The sequence below is a fragment of the Calonectris borealis genome, chromosome 1 (genome assembly GCF_964195595.1).
Source record: "Calonectris borealis chromosome 1, bCalBor7.hap1.2, whole genome shotgun sequence".
NCBI classification, from domain to species: Eukaryota; Metazoa; Chordata; class Aves; order Procellariiformes; family Procellariidae; genus Calonectris; species Calonectris borealis.
The window spans coordinates 87400533-87417871 of NC_134312.1; the positions used below are offsets into that span (position 1 = coordinate 87400533).

The window sequence follows — 17339 nt, forward strand, 5'->3', positions numbered from 1 at the left end:
TTAGTACAGCTCTGTTTAATTAGCAAGCGAGTCCTCAAGCACGGAGAGGAGGGAGGGGGCTGCCGGCGGAGCAGGGGTCCTGCGGCCGAGGGGCAGCCGCGGAGCCGGGCAGCTCCTCTTCGTACCGCCGCGCCGCTTCCCCATGGCCGCCGCTCTCCTTCGGGGCAGGAGCTTCACCGTTTCGGCCGCCGGCATGCCGTGCTGGTTCCCAAGCCGGTCCTGCGGGCGCCTGCGTCTCCTCCGGCTGCGGAGAAGGAGGGCTGGTCAGCCGCCCAGCGGCGTGCAGGCAGCCTGCTCTCGCACCCCGGCCGGGGCCCCAGCACAACCCCGGTAGCACGGGTGGTTCCGCGTCCCAGCCTTCACCCCGGCTGCAGGCAGGTGGTGGCCCCAGAGCCTGCCCTACTGCCCCCGACCCCTCGCTCCTGGTCTTCCCTGCCATCCGCGCTCTCAAGTCTCCCCTTACTTCTTCCCTGCGGGCTTGTTCGAGGCCTCACTGCTGGCCATCTCACCTCGGAGCCCCTCCAAGGCTAACACCCCAAACCACTGAAGGTCCCGATCCGGTCCAGTTTCAGCCCAAAGCAGCCCCTGGGCATAGCCTTCCAGGCCCAATCTCCAGGCAGTGCCCACTTGCGACTGGCGAGGGTCTTGCGCCAGAGAGAGGGACGGGCAGCTCTAGCCCCAGACGGGAGGAAGGGGAGGGTGGAGGAGAGCAACTGAGGGCCAAAGCTAGACCCCTCCTTCGTGTCCTCTTCGGCCAGCGTGGACTCAGGCTCCAGGGGCAGCAACTGGGAAAGGAGCATCTGGGACAAAGAGAGAGATGGGGGGGGTGAGAGCAGAGTTGCCTGTGCTTCTGGCGACAAGCCTTGTACCCCCTTGTACCCCACTGCCCACACCTTCCCTAGGGCTCTGGTGGGACATAAAATGATGCCTGCACACTGTGCCTGTGACATTGCATCCAGACGCAGGGAAGGGCTAGACTAGCAGCTCCTGCAGTCTGAAATGATTTAGCTGTCCCAAAAAGCAAGCAGGCAGCTGCTGTGAGCCTCTGAGTGCAGATTGCTCTGCTCTTGTCAAACTGTCCCCCCCGTACTTGGAAGGTAACTGAGGCTTCAGTCCTTGCTCCTTTTGCTGCCGCTGAGCACCTCCATGTGCTCAGGCTGCTGTGTGGCATTTCTTTTTTTCCAGAGGGCTGGTGGGAGGACGGATCTGCCCCAAATACCTGCTGCTAAAGATGAGGGGGAGGCAGGAGCAGAGCAGGTGTGAGGAAAGGGGGCTCCCCATCTGCTGGGAATCCTCTAGGTTATCTGTGCAGGCAGGCACATGCTGATCCTACAGCCCCGGCACTGCCGGCAGCCTCCGGCTGTAGGGAAACAAGGGTTGGGAGGTGTTTTGAGCGCAGTGGAAGCATGGCATGGCTGCCCAGGGAAGCAGCCTGCGGTAGCCATTCTGCGTCTGTCCCTCACGTGGGTGCTGAGGTAAGGCTGAAGATGCCTTTGTGCAGCTCTTTTCCGTAGTGAGTTAATTGAAGCGGACACGGGCATCTTCAGCGAAGACTGAAAGTGGTGAGTCATAGCAGGATCAGTCTTGTGATTTTAGTTCACGTCCTAACTACTTCCCTGTAGCTTTCCCAGGGTGACGTGAAGGCAAGGTGTTGGGGCTTAGGTTAGGATTTGGGTAAGAGGGAGCTGGGTAGATTTGAAAGCCAAAATATTATTGCTGTAATTGCTGAGGGTAAAAGATTTACGCAAGTGAAGAAGCCCTTAGCTGGCATCCTGACAGGGGCTGTTGGCCTTAAAGAGGGGCTACTGGGGGGTAGTACTAAGCTTAGGAGTGAAAATCCTGACCTAACAGGATGAGCCTTCCCTCTGAAACGTCAGAACCAGGACACTGACCATGATGAGGGATAGGACTGTAATTTCTGGTGGCTGCTGACAAAGGGCAGAGTTGGACAGGACTAGTCTCTTTACCGTTAAAAGCCTCTGCAGGCAACGCAGGGAGTCCCGCAGGCAGCCTGCCCCAGACCAGGAAGCACTAAAAAGCTTTCGTCTGTCTGCTCCCTTGTAGTGCTGGTGCTCCTTAGGAGTTGGGTTACAAAGATACAGCCACCCTAGAGCTGAGGCTGTTGGACTGAAGGGGAGGGAGCAGTGAGAACAGACAGCAGCCTCCAGTAGCTGGAATTTGGGCCCCCCACTTATTTCAGGTTCAAACACGACCTCCGCAAATTGCCCCTGCTATTCCTGAAACCTCCCTCAGCTCTCTCCCAGTCCCTCCTACCTGTAGCCTCTGTCCTGGTAAGGACACAGTCTGAACGCTGGCAGAGAGCAGAACTAAGAGGAGGAAAAGCGAGCAAGGCCACGACTGGAGCCCCAGCATCTTCTTCTTATCCCAGGGCTTGTGGGAGGCGAGGCAGGACCTGCAGCATCTGTGTCAGATGCAGTCCCCAGCCCCTCTTTGCCTTTATAGCTTTGGTTCTGGCAGGCGCCTGGCCCCCAGCTCTCTGCTGAACTACCCCCTGGAGCTCTTTAACCTTTCAGCCCTTTTGTCCAGGGTGATATATTTCAGGGTGAGCTCAGCAAGACCCCTTCCTCTAAAGAAAAAGGACACAAAGGTGTTTACTGAGTGTCTGGGAAGACAAATGTGAGCTGAGCTACTGCTGGCCAGGACCTGGAGGTATCTGTCAGGGTCAGGAATGAGGTGACACTTTGAAACACGTCCCGAAGGAGGATCTTGAAGGCTGCATTGTATGGCATGATATTGAACATACTCCTCATAGGCAGAGTGCTGTTAATGCTGTTTCTCTAATCAGCGTGAGCATGAATTAGCGGTAGTCACACTGCTGGCTGCACAGAGCTGACACAAATTCATCTCTGTGACAATACAGGCTTTTGTTTTTTGATATTTTATCTTGGTGAGCTGGTTGGCCTGGGAATGAAGAGCTCTTGTTGCAGAAGGTGTGTGAATTCCAGCACTAACTCTACGAGATTTGTAGTGGTGACGGGAGCGTGGTTCTAGTACTAGTGGGCATATAACTTGCAGGCTGGTTGTCCTGAGTCACTCAACATACACCATCTGGAGGGCTGGGCTGAGTTTCCAGAGGAACCAGCACAGAAAAGAGCTCGTCGAGGCTCAGCTTGCACTTTCTCAAGCTCAGGCGCACAATGGAAGCGGGACGGCGAGGAGCCGATTCCTACCTCCTAAATCTTCTGGCCATTAGTTCCCCCCCCTTTGTTTACCTCTCCCATTTTACTGTAGTTTCTCACCAGTTGAACAAGGCAATGAGGTCACTGTTTGGAGACCAGGGTGCAGAAGTCAGGCTGGGTGTGAAGACAGAAACTAATCAGGAAAGTTTGTCAGGGGAGAGGAATGGGGGGGCTGTACTCCCAGACAGGATTAGTAGTGGGTGTGCTGGCTGAGTTTAATAACACCTTAAACTTTCCGTTCTTCTTGTTGCACAAAGCAATTGGGTCAAAATTTGACAGGCAGTGTTCTGCTGTCTGTTTTGCTTATTTTTTTTAAGGAAAGAAGAAACTTAGAAAAAAAAAGGTATTTTGCAGAGATAACAAAAGTCACAATTCAGATACTTGTCCTGTCTTTCTTTCCTTCGTTTCCTTCCCAGCATTTTGCACCTGCAGATGCAGATTTATAGGTCCCTTTCTTCCCTGCCCAAGGAACCAGAAAGTTTTACAAACTGTTTTGCATCCAGTCCATGAAAAGTGAGTGTGGGGCTTCAATCTGGAGCACTGACGCTGGAAGCAGGAGAGACTTTGTCCAGGTGGGGGTATCCAAGTATGTTAGCTCCACCTGATACCTGCGACCTGTGGGTGGTGGTGGTTCCAGAGCAATGCTCTGGTGATCCTGTCTGGCAGTCCCCTGTCACCCCCTTGCCTGGGCCAGCTACCAGGGGCATGCCAGCATGGTCCATGCTCCCTGGACCCTTGGCTCATGGCCTCAACGGACATACTTCATGGGGAGCAGGATTACTTTCATACCAGCCTTTTAAATCACAAAGCGCAGGTGTCTGCTGGAGAGTCACAGGACATGCTGTTCCTGTGGGCATTCAGACGGTGTGCCTGCGCACAAACGGAGTGCGGGATGTGTGCGCCCAGCCCCTCCGCGTGCTGGATGCGGTAGGGTATGGAGCTTTGCGGTGTGAAAGTTTCAGAGGGGTGGGAAAGAGACGAAGGAGGATGGGAAATGAACACGTGTTCATCCCACATGCAAGATGTCTCACGAGGATGTTGTTCTGTACTTCCTAGTCACATTCGACCATCCAGAAGCAGCTGAGTCAGTCTGCTAAAGTATTCATGCCCCCAGAGAGACAGCCGCAGGCAGATGAATCTCTTGTTGAACACACCGGTTTCAGGAGTCAACTCCTTCCTGAGCGAAAGGTAAGTACAAAAGCAACAACACTTTGTTTTTGATGCGAAATGTAGCGGTGGTTTCATCAGGCATCCCTTGAGCGTGGTGGCCCCCATACTGCAAGAAGAATGCCAGAAATGTGTTTTGAAACTTCTCTGAATTCCAGCCCACTTGCACGCAGACTGAGCCCTGCAGGGATGGACAGGCTCTGAGCTCTCAAGTGACAGGTCCCCTCCTTGAGTCCAGCAAAAGCTGGGGCTAGCAGGAGGGAAGGAGTCATCACTGCCCCATACCAAGCAAAAAACTTCAGGGACTGTAGAAAATTTGCAAATCTTCTTGCAAATTCTTGCAAATTTGCAAATGAAGCAAAGCCTGGACAAATTGCAGGTGCTCAATGACTCAGGTGCCGTGATGTTGCAGCTGCTCTGTGTCCCAGATCCTAGTTGGGACTGCAGTAGAACTGAATAGTTGCTCTGACATGTCCTGGCAATGACCGTGAAGTGAAAAGGCTTTGGCAGACGAGTCCCCAATTGCCCCAGTTTTCTCAGACTGTAATAGGTTATTGTCCTTCTTTCCTCTCTGGTGCTAACAAGTTTCCTCTGTAAAAACCCTTCCCCTCTGATGCTGGGGCACTGATTCCAGAGCTTGCAAGACCACCAGAAAAGTGGTGTCGTGCTGAATTACCATCAGTCTTCACAAACAGTTGCTTATAAAGGAAAGGAACAGGGCAACTGGAGAGTGGGAGGACTAGGAACTGAGCAAAGTATCCTGGGGCAACACCCCCTGGCCCGTGGTGATGGAAAGGGCTGATGGTTGCTGCAGGCTCCAGAAGAAAGGATGATATTCATGTTGCTCCCTTGGTACCACGTGTAGGAGTCTGGAGCCTACTGTGGTCAGGAGTCCCTCAGAGAACGGAAACTCCACTGATTTTGGCACCGAGTAATCCCACTGCCTCAGAAGCAAGGTATTGGGATTACTCCTTCAGCAGCAATTCCTGGTCATTATGGCAGCCACCGAAATAGCTGCTTGCGAGGAAAAGGGCAGCAACTGGCTGTTTAAAGCAGCAGCCACTGTGTAGCTGTTCAAACTTCTCTTGGGTTTTGCTTCATCTTTCTGCAGGAATTCCTTTGTCCATGGCACAGGATTGCTAATTCCTCCAATACCAGGAGAGGCCAGTGAGGAGAGGGGGACGCTCCACTTGAACAGCCTGCAGAAAGGGACCAACAGGAGTTCCACTCTCAGTTGACCAGGCAGTCCTGTGCCCGGGAAAGAGCAAAAGACGGACTGCAAAGCAGTGAAGGAGCTACTGTGTCAGTCCCAGTCATTGACTGCCAAACCCTCCTTCCGTCTCAGAGAGGCGGCTGGGTGGCTCTCCTGAAGGAAAAAGTTTAACCACTTGTAGTGGAAAAGCATGGCCTGAAGGTAAGCCAATGCTTAGGCAGTTTTATGGCCACCTTGTTTCCTCCATTCACCCATTCATATCTCCCTCACTGCAGTATTGTCAACATATGATCTCATATATACGGAAGATTTACTGCACAGACTTGTAAAGCCTTGAGCCTGCGGAGAAATCCATATATGCTGTTCTTTTTCTTTCATTCCCATTTGTGAGTGACATACGCTGTGGGTGGTGGTGGTGGAATCATGTACAGCAATGCATGACTGTGTGTCGTATTTACTGTTAATGCCATAGCTGCTGGCTCTGTCTCTTGTAGCCTTCGCTGAATATTTTATCAGTGAGGACGGGCAAGAGGGACAATATTGCTGTAGCTTTCTGATCTTTGTATTTCACGTGATTGTCCTGTTCTTACCGGGGTGCTCTGGATTTTGGGGGGGGTTATGTTGGGGGGGCTATTACACTAGTGGCTGCAAGTGGGCAGATCTTTCCAGTGAGTCATGGCACTTGAGGGTGGTGTTTGGTCCGCACGTCCCAGCCCAGTAAATACACCTGTCATCCCGTCATTTCCTCCTCTACTTGTTTCTACAAGCATCTAACATGTTTATGTCCATTCAGGTATTGGCATGTAAAAAACCGTATTCCCAGGCCAATGTAAAGCTATGCAATTTCTAACGCTTCTTTTTTTTATAGGGATCAAAATAAGCTGCAGTAGTCTTTTATCACTACTTACGCAGCCAGGCCAGAGGAAAACTGAGCAGCAGGCTCTACTTGCTGGCAAACCAAGGGTGGCCACGACGACTGCAGGAACTTGGTAGAATCTCAAAGACAGAGAATGCAGAAGATCTGCAGGAACCTGCTGACAGGAGAACCCTTCCAATTCCTGCCCAGCTAGTTCCTAGTCTGCTTTCTAGGCAACTGACAGGTAGGAGGAAATAATTCTGTAGTAATAGCTCTGGGACAAATGCCAGTTTGCCTGTGGGACAGGAGGTTAAAGGTTGTTTATGTGATTTACACAAATTCAGATTTAGGGCACTTCATGTTCACATGGCTGTCCAAGGAGTGCCAGGACCAGCGTGGACACTGATGTGGCATTCCTGGAAGGAAAGAGCTTAAGGGCCAGTTCTATTTGAAACATAATTAGATTCACAGCAAATACATTCCAAAAAGCGCAGTGAGACAACCAGTGTTACCAGTATAATTGGTAACTTGAGCAAATCAGAGTTAGGCAAGGATAACTATAAAGCTTTTTTTTTGTTGTTGTTTTTTGTGTTTGTTTCCTTTTTTTAAAAAAACTTTTAAAAGTTGTATTTTTTTCCTACTCATGTTGCATATTCTCTGTTGAAACACTCTAGCTATAGTCTAAGTTAGCCTTTCTCCTCCCTTCCCCCCAAATCTCTCAACTCTTCTTTGAGAGACCTGTACAAGAAAAAGATGCAGGTAACTTCCCGTCAAAGCCCTGCTGGGCTTTGCAAGGCAAGAGCTTCAAAAAGGATCAAACATAAAAGGGCCTAAACCCAGCAAAATCATATTGGTCCTGTGTTAAGAGAAGCTGAATGGCGTACTTATAACCACGTATAAAATAGGAAGGGAATGAGCATTTTGTACTCAGTGGTTAGTTGGGCTCTTAGAAAGACTTTCTTCCAAAGATTTTTTTTTTTTTAATCAGAGCAAAATCAATCTGCAAAGCCAGGGCAAAAACAGTCAAAGTGGCAGCTGTGTTCATCACGGCCCTCCTTTGTGGAGATATCAAAAGACAGGCTTGGAATTGCTTTAGCCTGGTGCGTAACTTCCATTTTGTCCTCATTTAAAGCACTGTCATATTATCGGGTAGTTCAGGCAAGAGACGGCAACTGCTGCATAAAACGAGTTTTATTTTTAGTTAAAGACAGTGGCAGATGGTTCCCTCAGCGCAGCCGGCGGGCTGAAGATCTGGTGATGGGAGTTGTTTTGGTGGGGGTTTCTTCCTCTTTTAATTCTGCCGATAGCTCTAGGAGAGTAAAATGTGTCAATAAGCAGCACTCCACTGCCTTGAACAGAGAAATCTACAGGCAACCCAAGCAGTGCTCTGAAGCCCTACACACCTTCTGCCCATTACCAAAGGAACATCCCTGATGGGCCAAATCTATAGTCTTTCTCCACTTCTTCACTTTCACCTTTTGAGCATACATGTACAACGCCTTACCGTCCTCAGAGCTGTTCTCCTCGTCACTGGAGAAGGTGATAGTAGGTTTTTTGGGTGGAGGCCGCTTTTGGGCACGCTTATGGTTTCGGAGGGTGCGAGGCTGGGGTGTGACAAAATCTTCATCCCTGTTGGCTGTGCTCAGGGGCTGGCGGCGAGAACCTGCCAAGAAAAAAAAAACAAAAAGAAAGGTAGCAGCCATTCTGTCTGTAAGGGTGAGGAGAAGTCCCTAGGTGTCTCTGCTGGCCTGCAGAATCGGGGGGAAGGCTACAGCCTCACAAAAGGAACATACTTCCTGTTGGTTTCCGCTTGGCCGGCTCTGGCATTGGAGTTCCACTACCTTCCTGGCATGTCTCTGTTGAATCCAGCCCTCGGTTACGGGAGGCAGACAGCTTCTGCTCCAGCTCTTCAGCCAGAGCCTAATGGAGATGTAACACGGTGGGGGGGGGGGGAAGAAAGAGGGGGGAGAGAAGCATTACATCCATAGCAGAATTGCCATCAGGTTCTCTGAAAAATTGTTAGGGGCAAGGAGTAGCTTGCTTAATATGGAGAACTACAGGGCTTTTCAGTCATTGCGTGTGAAAAGCAATTGTTTTCCCAGTCTGGACACTTGCCCCCCCTTCCTTACTTTAGTCTCAGGTTTGCCGCCTGCTCTGCGGAATCGAGCCAGCACAGTTTGGAAACAACTGTAGACAGCTGGGTCTTGGAGCTTGTCTGCAAAGCAGTCAAAGTTGTCCTGCAGCTTGTGAATGCCCCGTTCCGAGAGGGGAAGCAGAGTAAGGCAGTGGGACAGATCCCGATATTGACGCTCAGTTCTGGGAAAGACAAAGATTGCCCTTAGCTCTTATGAAAAGGGGTGTGTAAGGATGAACACGTCCTACCTGGAACTACAACACGTGAGGATAAAGCGTTTTCTGCAGGTGTTTCTGCCCTGCAGAACATGAGATTCAGGTTGTTCTGATACAGGTCAGTTACAGAGTGCCGTGCCATACCATACCAACCACTTCACAACCATCTCTGTATTCCATCAAAGACACTGACCTAGTGTCTGTCAGAAAAACATGAAGGCTTCACTGTTAAACAGGCACTTGTTTAAAAAATGTCAGAAGTTATTGCTGGCTAGAAAGAAAAAATACATTCAGTGAGGTGAGGGCCTTATTTCAACTGAATAAAAAAAAAAAAAACTGGCTGCTCATTTTTGCATGTTTGAGAGTCTCAAGCAGAAGTTTTATTTGATGTTCACTCTCTCTTTCCTGGCCAATTACATAAAGAAGGCCATTTTCATTACAATACAAAGTGAACAAATAACTGTTTCAAAGGAGGACTACATTCAAATTCCAGCAAAAGTTACTGAAAAAAAAAAAGGGGGCAAAAAAACCAAAAAGCCCAAACTAACGTCTTTAATGTAGCCCACTGTGATGAAATGGGAGGAAAAAAGCTAAGTAAAAGCCTCTATTATTAAGATATTCAAAGCAGAGGTCCAGAAGTCTGTCTTGCATATAGCCTTTCAGAACAACTGTGTCCAAACACAGACAGATGGAGAACAAAGCTGCAGCATCCAGGTGCTTCCACATCTAAAGTCTGAACGATACTTGGCATGTTGCTATGTTTACAGCTCCAGAAATGCTGAGGAGGGTGATGGTGGCTGCAAAATCTTTTCTGATAAGCTCCTGTTTTAGCCTGGAGTGAGAGTCTTGCTCTAACATTACCGCTAGTGTGCATTAAACTGATCATCTTTGTGGTACAGAAATATTAGGGCATTTCAGTAAAGGCTACACATGGCTTACATGCAGGTGGTTCTTTACAAATGTGCTGTGAAGAGCTCACCAGTGTTCCTGGGAGGCGATTTTGGAGAGAGGGGCCACTCTCCACTCCAGCTCAGGAAACAAAATCTAAATATTTCTGGGGAATATGCAACTCCCTGAGGCAGCTGAGCAGGTCACATGCCCAGGCACTGTGTACAAATGGCCAAGACAAGCAGACACAGCTTAAACCTCAAGGGCAAAGCCAAAACGATGGAGAAGGAAAACCATAGGAATGGAGGAAGGCAGGGTGTACCAAATCCAGTGGAAGGTAAAACGAAGATAGCACTGAAAGTACATTACAGAGGCAGATAAATTTCTACTATCTTATTGGCGGGGAAAAAAAAAGCGTACGTCTGTGTCAGTGAAGTTACAGCTTGGGAAAAGGAGCAACAACAAAAAAAACCCCAAAACCCAAGAAGCAAAATGGTATCCCAGATTCATGGGGTGGGCCCTGCACTATGTACTCTGTAATCGGCGCCATAAGCAAGGCATACACATCTTGCAGACAGAGCAGAGCAAAGGCATAAATGTATAGTGGCACAAGCCCTCGAATAAGAAAACGGAGTCCCAGGCGTAGAGTTAGTACTGAGCAGCCCAGACGCACAGAACAAGGACAGGCCTGTATGAACTAGATAGTTGAGATCACCCCAGGCAGGACTGCTGAGGAGATCCCAACTTCTCACTTGAACACACTGATTTCTTAGCTGAGATGCAAGGGAAGAGCCCGTGGAGAAGGACCACAAACGTGCATAAAACCCACACGTGGGAAGTCTCCTTGCTCAGCTGTAATGCAAATGTAAATTGTCACAAAATCTTTTCCCTAGGAAAGGAGGGAAGGGAGAAGGGCCAATCACAGTGTAATGAGACCAGAAGCCTTAATTTATACATATTTATTCATGTATTTTTAGGAGTAAGATAGAAAAAAAAGAAAAAGGGACCTAATCCAGGTTATGTCAGTATTTGTCACTTTGCCACGTGAAGAATATGATGGGAACCTGTTACAACCACTGTATACAAGCTAGTTTCTTGTAACAATTCCTAAGAAGCAGACTTGCTTGTCAGGAAAATTAGGATTACAACCCACCTGGCAGTCCGGAATCGCTGACAAAGTTTCTCCACCAAGCTCTCTGTCTGTTTGTCTTTTGTAATATATGAGAAGAGATGTCTGCCAAGGAAAAAAATGACACAGTTGAGAGCCCAGAGAGGAAACCCTATTTCTGCCTGCACCATGGGATGCTTGCAGCTATGCTATCCAGTGATCAGCTGGGTAGTCCTCCAAAAGAAGACAAGAGAGCTCTGCATGCCTCAGACTTGGTTCAGGAGAAGCTATAAGCACATATAAATATTCCAAATAGTAATCACAGTCCCTGTTTGGGGACAGCTGCTGTGACATAACATATAATTAAAACTGCATGTTTGCATAATAGCACCTGCCTAGGATGAAACTAAGAAATCCAGCTAAAGCAAAGACCCTTGCAGGTCTGGAGTGAGAAGTGCTAATGTCTGTGCGGGGTCTGAGGTAGGAGGGACGCTGAAAAGGCTGCAGTGTCAACTTTTGATCAGCTCCTTCCATCCAGTTTTAAGAGCATGCAACATCTCCAGACAATCTCCTCACTTCACAAGTTGCACTGGTAGACTAGTATGTCTGACAAGCAGACCTTGAGGGGAGTTAGGGTGGCATGCAGGGTTTTTTTTTTTTCCCCCCCTCAAAAAAGTTCCTGTGAATTTTTTTTCATTATTAGTTTGGTGAAGGCGTGTTGCTATATTTTGGATCAATGCGAAAGTGAGTGTTACTTTGCACTGAAGTGGGAACATAGCCTAACAGAACTTAACTGCTAACCTGATCCTACATTTTTCTTAGCTTCTTGAGGAACAGAGAGACATGGACTTTAACACAGTTAAGTACTTCTGCATTTTGCATGATGTCCTCACAGAAATCACTGAATAACTTCTATTTATTAAGAAGGTCCTGCTGGCCTCCCTTTTTCTTGCACCAACATTTCTACTAACTTAAGCTCAGTCAGGTTGCCACTGGCCTTGATATAACTACTCTAAGCACATCCTTGTTCAGTCTTTGTTGTCTACAACCACCACACCAAACTTATTTTCTAAGATACAGAACAGAGACCGTGTCCTCAATAGTCCTCCCTTTGCATTTGTTCCAGCATCAATTCATCTTTCTTTAACTTAAGCGACCAGAACCACGGCAGCATTCCAGGCAAGGTCTCACCAGCTCTACCAATGCTTCCCTATAGGTAAACCAGAAATAACTTGACTGCTAAAACAGCAAGTGGAAGGCATCCCTAACTTTAGCCATAGCTTTACAGCAGAGGTTAAACAATTTCTAAACATTCAACCTTACACTTTGTTCTGCTAGTTTTCATCTCAGTTATTACTGTAACCCTCTCATTCTGCATGAGTTAGTCCTTTAACAGTGATGCTCCCCTCACTACACCCATCTTTTTTACACTTCTCTATTCTCCAGTTTGGCAAGTATCCCTGGAGCATAAGCCACTGCTTCCTTCCTAGCCCGTGCTTTTGTCCACCATGGTTTCTGAGTTAAACTGGTTCCTCTCCACAGTGTAAGCATTTCATATGGGAAAACAGTTCAGTTTCAACTATTATTCCCTTTTTTCCCCTGTTTAAAGGATATGATGTGGTGGCTAACTGATGATCAGGTCATCTTTAAAATTCATTAACTTTAGACTAATTTGATACCTGCCTACTTTGTTAAATCAATAACTGTCTGTTCTCTTATTTGCCTCCAGTTCTCTCCTTGTATGTTGTTGGAAGTCAGAAGAGTCCATCTATAGCTGTCTTAACAACACTTTAATACAAGTGCTCCACTTACTATTCTCGAGGTCTGTGGTAACACCTCTGCTTTGACATTTATTAAAAATTGTATTGAAAATTCCAGAATTATGTCCCATCTTTTTATATGTGCCTTCTTGTTTCCCTGTGATGGTTTGCTTCCACTTCAGACACAAACTTCCCCTTCTGCATGTGCTGTCAGTAGCCACATGCTGTATTTTCCATTATTTCACATCACCCTCCTTACTGAAAGCTAAAGCAAAACATCCATATACTTTTACAGCCATAAGTTATTTCCAGTCTCAATTTCAGCCTCATTAATAGACCTTTTCTGTACCTTGCAATTCCTATCTGTCCAAAATTCCATCCCTCTTCCTAAATGCACTGGAGTCTCGTGGACAGAAAGCCTAGTTGAAATATCACTAGAGATTTTATTGATGTTCTACTCAGCAACAGCAATACTTTTGTTTTGTCCAACACTCCCCTCTGTAATCCACAAGGATTCAGGCAACTCAGAAAAACCCTCATGCGGTTAAGTTTCAGATATGAGGAAAATTTCTGTAATTACCACTAAAGACATTCTTTGTGCTGTCTAGGAGCAACCAATACCCTCAGACTGAAATATGTCTCTATACTATGGAGTAAGGCTTTCTTCGGGGGGGGGGAAAAACCCAGCACAAAACAAAAAACCCACACCCCAAACCCAAATCTGTTACCTTAACTACAGCTTTACTAAAATTGCTTAAAAAAATCCAATAGGTCACCAAAATGGCAAAGGCGACAGAGTCTTTAAAATCTGTTGTGTTCTCCTAATGTTGCGTATCCACAGTCCCATGCATAAACGCAACTGTTTTCCTTTTCTAGAGGGAAAGTAATTTTGAATGCGCTAGTGGAAACTCTTTGTGGAGTCTCTTCTCACCCCCAACTATGTGGCTTTAGAATCGATTCCCCTCAGCATGATTCCATTTCAGATGCAGACTGAAAAAGTCAGATCAAGGAGAACAACTGAAAAAGCATTTTGTATATGTCACTGTAGTTTCTCTTCCCTGGATCTGGCACCCCCTTTGCATAAATGTAGTCCTGGTCAAAAGAGATTTCTTTAACCCCAGAATACCTCATAATAGTGTGGAAGGATTCCTCCTCTATGCCGCAGTTCGGATCTGAGAGACGACTGATTATGTCTGGAAGCAGATTATAGATGGCATTACCCTGTGCAGGATACAAGGTTCTACATGAGGTACAGAATTATGAAGAACAGCTCAAGTCAAGCCAAATAAGCTGCCCACTTAAAATTACCTCCTTTCTCCCCACCCCAAATCTACTGCCTGAAAATATCAGCTTTTTGAAATGAGCTGTACACAGCCAGCCAAACCTATCCAGGACTACTTGGCTGAAGCTAAGGGGGAAAAAACCAACAATCAAGCTAACCAACAAGATAACAACAACCGCAACCCTTGGTTTGCAACAGCTCTGCTTTTTGGCAGACACGGATGCTTTCCAACCTTGTCACAACCCGACACAAAAGCTTCCTTATAAAGGAAACTTACACAGCAGTTCAGCTCAAGGAACTGCCTCCCATATTGCCTGAAAAGGCCCAATCCAAGTTCCTTTTCCCACTGCTTTTTCATGGTTTTGTCACAGACACTGCAGAGATAGGAAGTCAGTGCAGTCAGGTGGCCAGCTCTGCTTTCAACAGAGCAAGCCAAGACAGTAAAGCCCCAGTATCATTGCAGCTTCTCAGGCAGTAAATCTCCAACTCTGAAGGGCCTGCAGCCTTCATGTTGAACGAACAGCGTATGGGGGCAACATTACTACTGTTCTTACCTGCTTGGGCTGTAACTGCTTCAGTTTAAGTATCTCTATGTCACATAGCCAAGAACAACTTTGAAAGGTTTCAGAGATGATGCACTGCCTGAACCATAAGGTCAGGGAACTCTCTTGTAAGGCCTAAAGGTAAACTGCAGAAAACTGTTCCCAATCCTGTGCTAGGCATACACAAGAAAGAAAAGGGACAAGGTACTGGTTTGGAGCCTGCCTTCCGATGTGAACAGATGAGGTCAAATTCAGCAGCATCAGGGTTGAAACAAAACTTGTGTTGCAAAATTTCCTTTATCTACCCTCATTTAGGCAACAAAGAGGGACAGACAGCTGCTCTACACCACTGACACACCTTCTCCAGGACTCAACTGTTGTGTCGTTGACCCAGCCTCCACCAGCCCTTCCCCACTCTTGTGAACTAAGTCCCTGAGCATCCACTTGCCTTGTTGGAGAGTTCACTGAAAAAGTTCTGAGCCACTCCCATGATTGCCTCCTCTGGGTCTATAAGCAGAGTTGCCATTTCGCTCACTTGGCCCTTCACCTTTACCATGTCTTTGAGGATGAGGTGAGTCATCACCAGTCCAGCCGTCTGCCTCACGCTTGGGCAGGGGTCCCGCAACCTGACAGAAGCATATAGTTACCGCAGAAAGCAGCTGAGTGAGTATCTCTAAGTTACTGATACCCATCACAGCCTACTCCCACAGCCCAGATCTGTTGTCTCCCTGCACTGACACCTTCAAATTTGGTTTCCTGGGTCATTCTCACCTTCCGGAGGCCCAGTGTCACCCTTCCACAGAGCTCTCATCACCTGTCCTCTCCCAGCAATGAATGTAGCATTACCTGGCATAGAGATGCGGTGTCCAAGGCTCCACTAGGTTGGGGAAACGGATGGCCAGATCTCCTGCTGCAATGATGAGGTTGGATCTCACACCAGGCAGAGTGGACTTCTCCATCATAGTGAACAGCAGGCGCAAGTGAGAGTCACAGAACTCAGAGCTGACGAGATAGGGTACAGAAAAGAAGGCATAGATACCAAAATTCCATTTCTCAGAGAGCAGTGAGACAAAAAAAAAAACACACCAACCCAAAATCTATGAACGCTCTTTTGTGTTTGTTTTCTCCACAGGAAATGAGTTGCCATGTTTGCTTGTGCTTTAGTACTGCAAAGGCTGGGAAGAGATCAGCGGCACAGCTAGGCATTACCTGATCATGCAGACTTTGCCAAGACTCAGGGCTGCAGCAGCCGAGAGCGCCGAATCACTGTAGAGCCCAGGGTTGTTGCAGATCTTGAGCACCAGTGGAACAAAGGCAGAGAACAGGTGCTTCCCTAGAGGGCGGGGATAAAGACCACAAGTATGAGAGCACTGTTTGCGCATCCCTTTAAGAACAATTACTCAATTTATCCCAGAACTCCTGCAGACTATAGAAACTGGTTGACTCACTTTCACCATTGAAAAACCACCTCCAGAGAGGCAGAGCAAAGAAACAGACAACCTACATAGAAACTGACACCGGACAAAAATGACAGCGTTTCCTTCTGAAGGAAACAGCCTTCGTCCTCCTGAAGGAAACAGCCTTCCTCCTCCTGCATCTGTTGCTCACCATACCTGTTCTTTCACACAGGCAGACGGAGCCAGTGCTCCTCAGTGGCAGCCACACTTACCATCTAGAAGTTCTGCCTCACAAATACTGCGGATGAGCTCAGCCTCGGTGTCATCAGCTGAGGCTCCCACAAGGCCCAGCTCCTCCTCCATAGTGGTCTCATTTCCTGTGCTCTGTGCAGAAAGGAAGACTGTAAGAAAGACCCCTTTCCTTCACAATAGGCACCAATAACCCCTTCCTTCACAAAGTACTCGCGTCTGGGGCAAGAGGTGCATGCTCGTTACCAGCAGCATGACTAGAGTTGAGAACAACAGACTGACAGAGAATTTTATAACCCACTTTTCCCTGAACTGAACGAAGCTGTGAAGGGTAGCCCAGGATCTGCCAGTCCACATGCCACAGAACACCAATGAAAAGAAAGCCTAAGCTACTGAAGCTACTAAACTGAGACAGACATAGGACACATCTGCCATCAATGCCCAAGTCTGGCACAATTTAAGGGACATGCAAATCCTAAAAGCAAGAAGTTCAAAGCGGCCTTTGAATTGCTGGTCTTGTGACCAAGATTATGGGAAACCTTATAGCAAGGCAAAAGCAAGATTATGGGAAACCTTATAGCAAGGCAAAAGCAACACAAGGGAAGAAAAGAGATATGGGCATTGCACGGGGACCACATCTGCATCCAACTGCTGCTTCTTGGAAAATCTCATAGTAACCTCCCCCTGTAGTGACACTGATAAGCAGGGTGGATGAGGAAATGAACTACAAACTTCTCTGGACATAGCAGTGTAGGCATCTAATAGAGACTGGATACCTAGGAACACACAACTTTTCTCTCAGTTCTTACCCAAGAAAGTCAGCCTCACTACACTCTGGAAAATGTTCTGAGGTAGACCTAATGAAACAGGGTATTTCTACCATACACATCCCATTAAGAAGGCTAGTATTAAGCTTTCATCATTACTACCCGAGAGAGGATAGGACCCTCCAGCCCTATGGACCAAAGTTCCAGAGGCCCTTTTCCAAAACTCAGGGCACAAATGGGTGTTCTTCACCACTAGCAGCCATTGCTAAAGATTGCACTGGTAAGAAAGGAGGTGATGAGTGGAAAGGAAATGTTTGCCTGAAGCAGGAAGATAAGCATGGCCAGGACATCACCCTTCATTCCCTCCCCCTGCCCGTTCAAAACCCAAGAACAGTGTGAGAGTTTTATTGAACAGGGTCATTCAAGGACCTCCGCTCTCCCTGTCAATTCTGACCAACATATGTCCATTTCTATTCCCAAAGCGTGCATTACCCTGGCCCTCATGCATCCTCAGGAGTGCATTCTCTAGAATTTTGCTGTGGCAGTAGCTGGGACACTAGA

General features: G+C 47.6%; 2 protein-coding genes across 6 annotated transcripts in view; both read right to left on the reverse strand.

Moving 5' to 3' along the window:
- On the reverse strand, positions 1-2373 carry LOC142091112 (C-type natriuretic peptide 2-like). Its single transcript, XM_075170041.1, has 3 exons — positions 2275-2373; positions 510-800; positions 1-244 (listed from the first exon to the last, which is right to left on the reverse strand). The coding sequence occupies exons 1-2, from the start codon at positions 2371-2373 to the stop codon at positions 528-530; spliced, it is 372 nt and encodes a 123-aa protein (XP_075026142.1). The 3' UTR covers positions 1-244; positions 510-527.
- Positions 2374-7612: 5239 nt separating this feature from the next.
- The window catches only part of NCAPD2 (non-SMC condensin I complex subunit D2), a 28494-nt gene continuing 18767 nt past the window's right edge, over positions 7613-17339 (reverse strand). For 3 of the 5 annotated variants that reach the window (XM_075165425.1, XM_075165416.1, XM_075165407.1), the window contains 10 exons: positions 16035-16146; positions 15575-15698; positions 15212-15367; positions 14814-14991; positions 13668-13762; positions 10827-10907; positions 8566-8752; positions 8230-8356; positions 7941-8099; positions 7613-7745 (listed from right to left, as the gene is read on the reverse strand). In XM_075165425.1, the coding sequence (XP_075021526.1) occupies positions 7663-7745; positions 7941-8099; positions 8230-8356; positions 8566-8752; positions 10827-10907; positions 13668-13762; positions 14814-14991; positions 15212-15367; positions 15575-15698; positions 16035-16146 (1302 nt within the window). In that variant the 3' untranslated portion in view covers positions 7613-7662. Of the gene's footprint in view, positions 7746-7940; positions 8100-8229; positions 8357-8565; positions 8753-10826; positions 10908-13667; positions 13763-14813; positions 14992-15211; positions 15368-15574; positions 15699-16034; positions 16147-17339 lie in introns of those variants that run through there. The other 2 variants (XR_012676142.1, XM_075165436.1) reach the window with 2 other exon arrangements.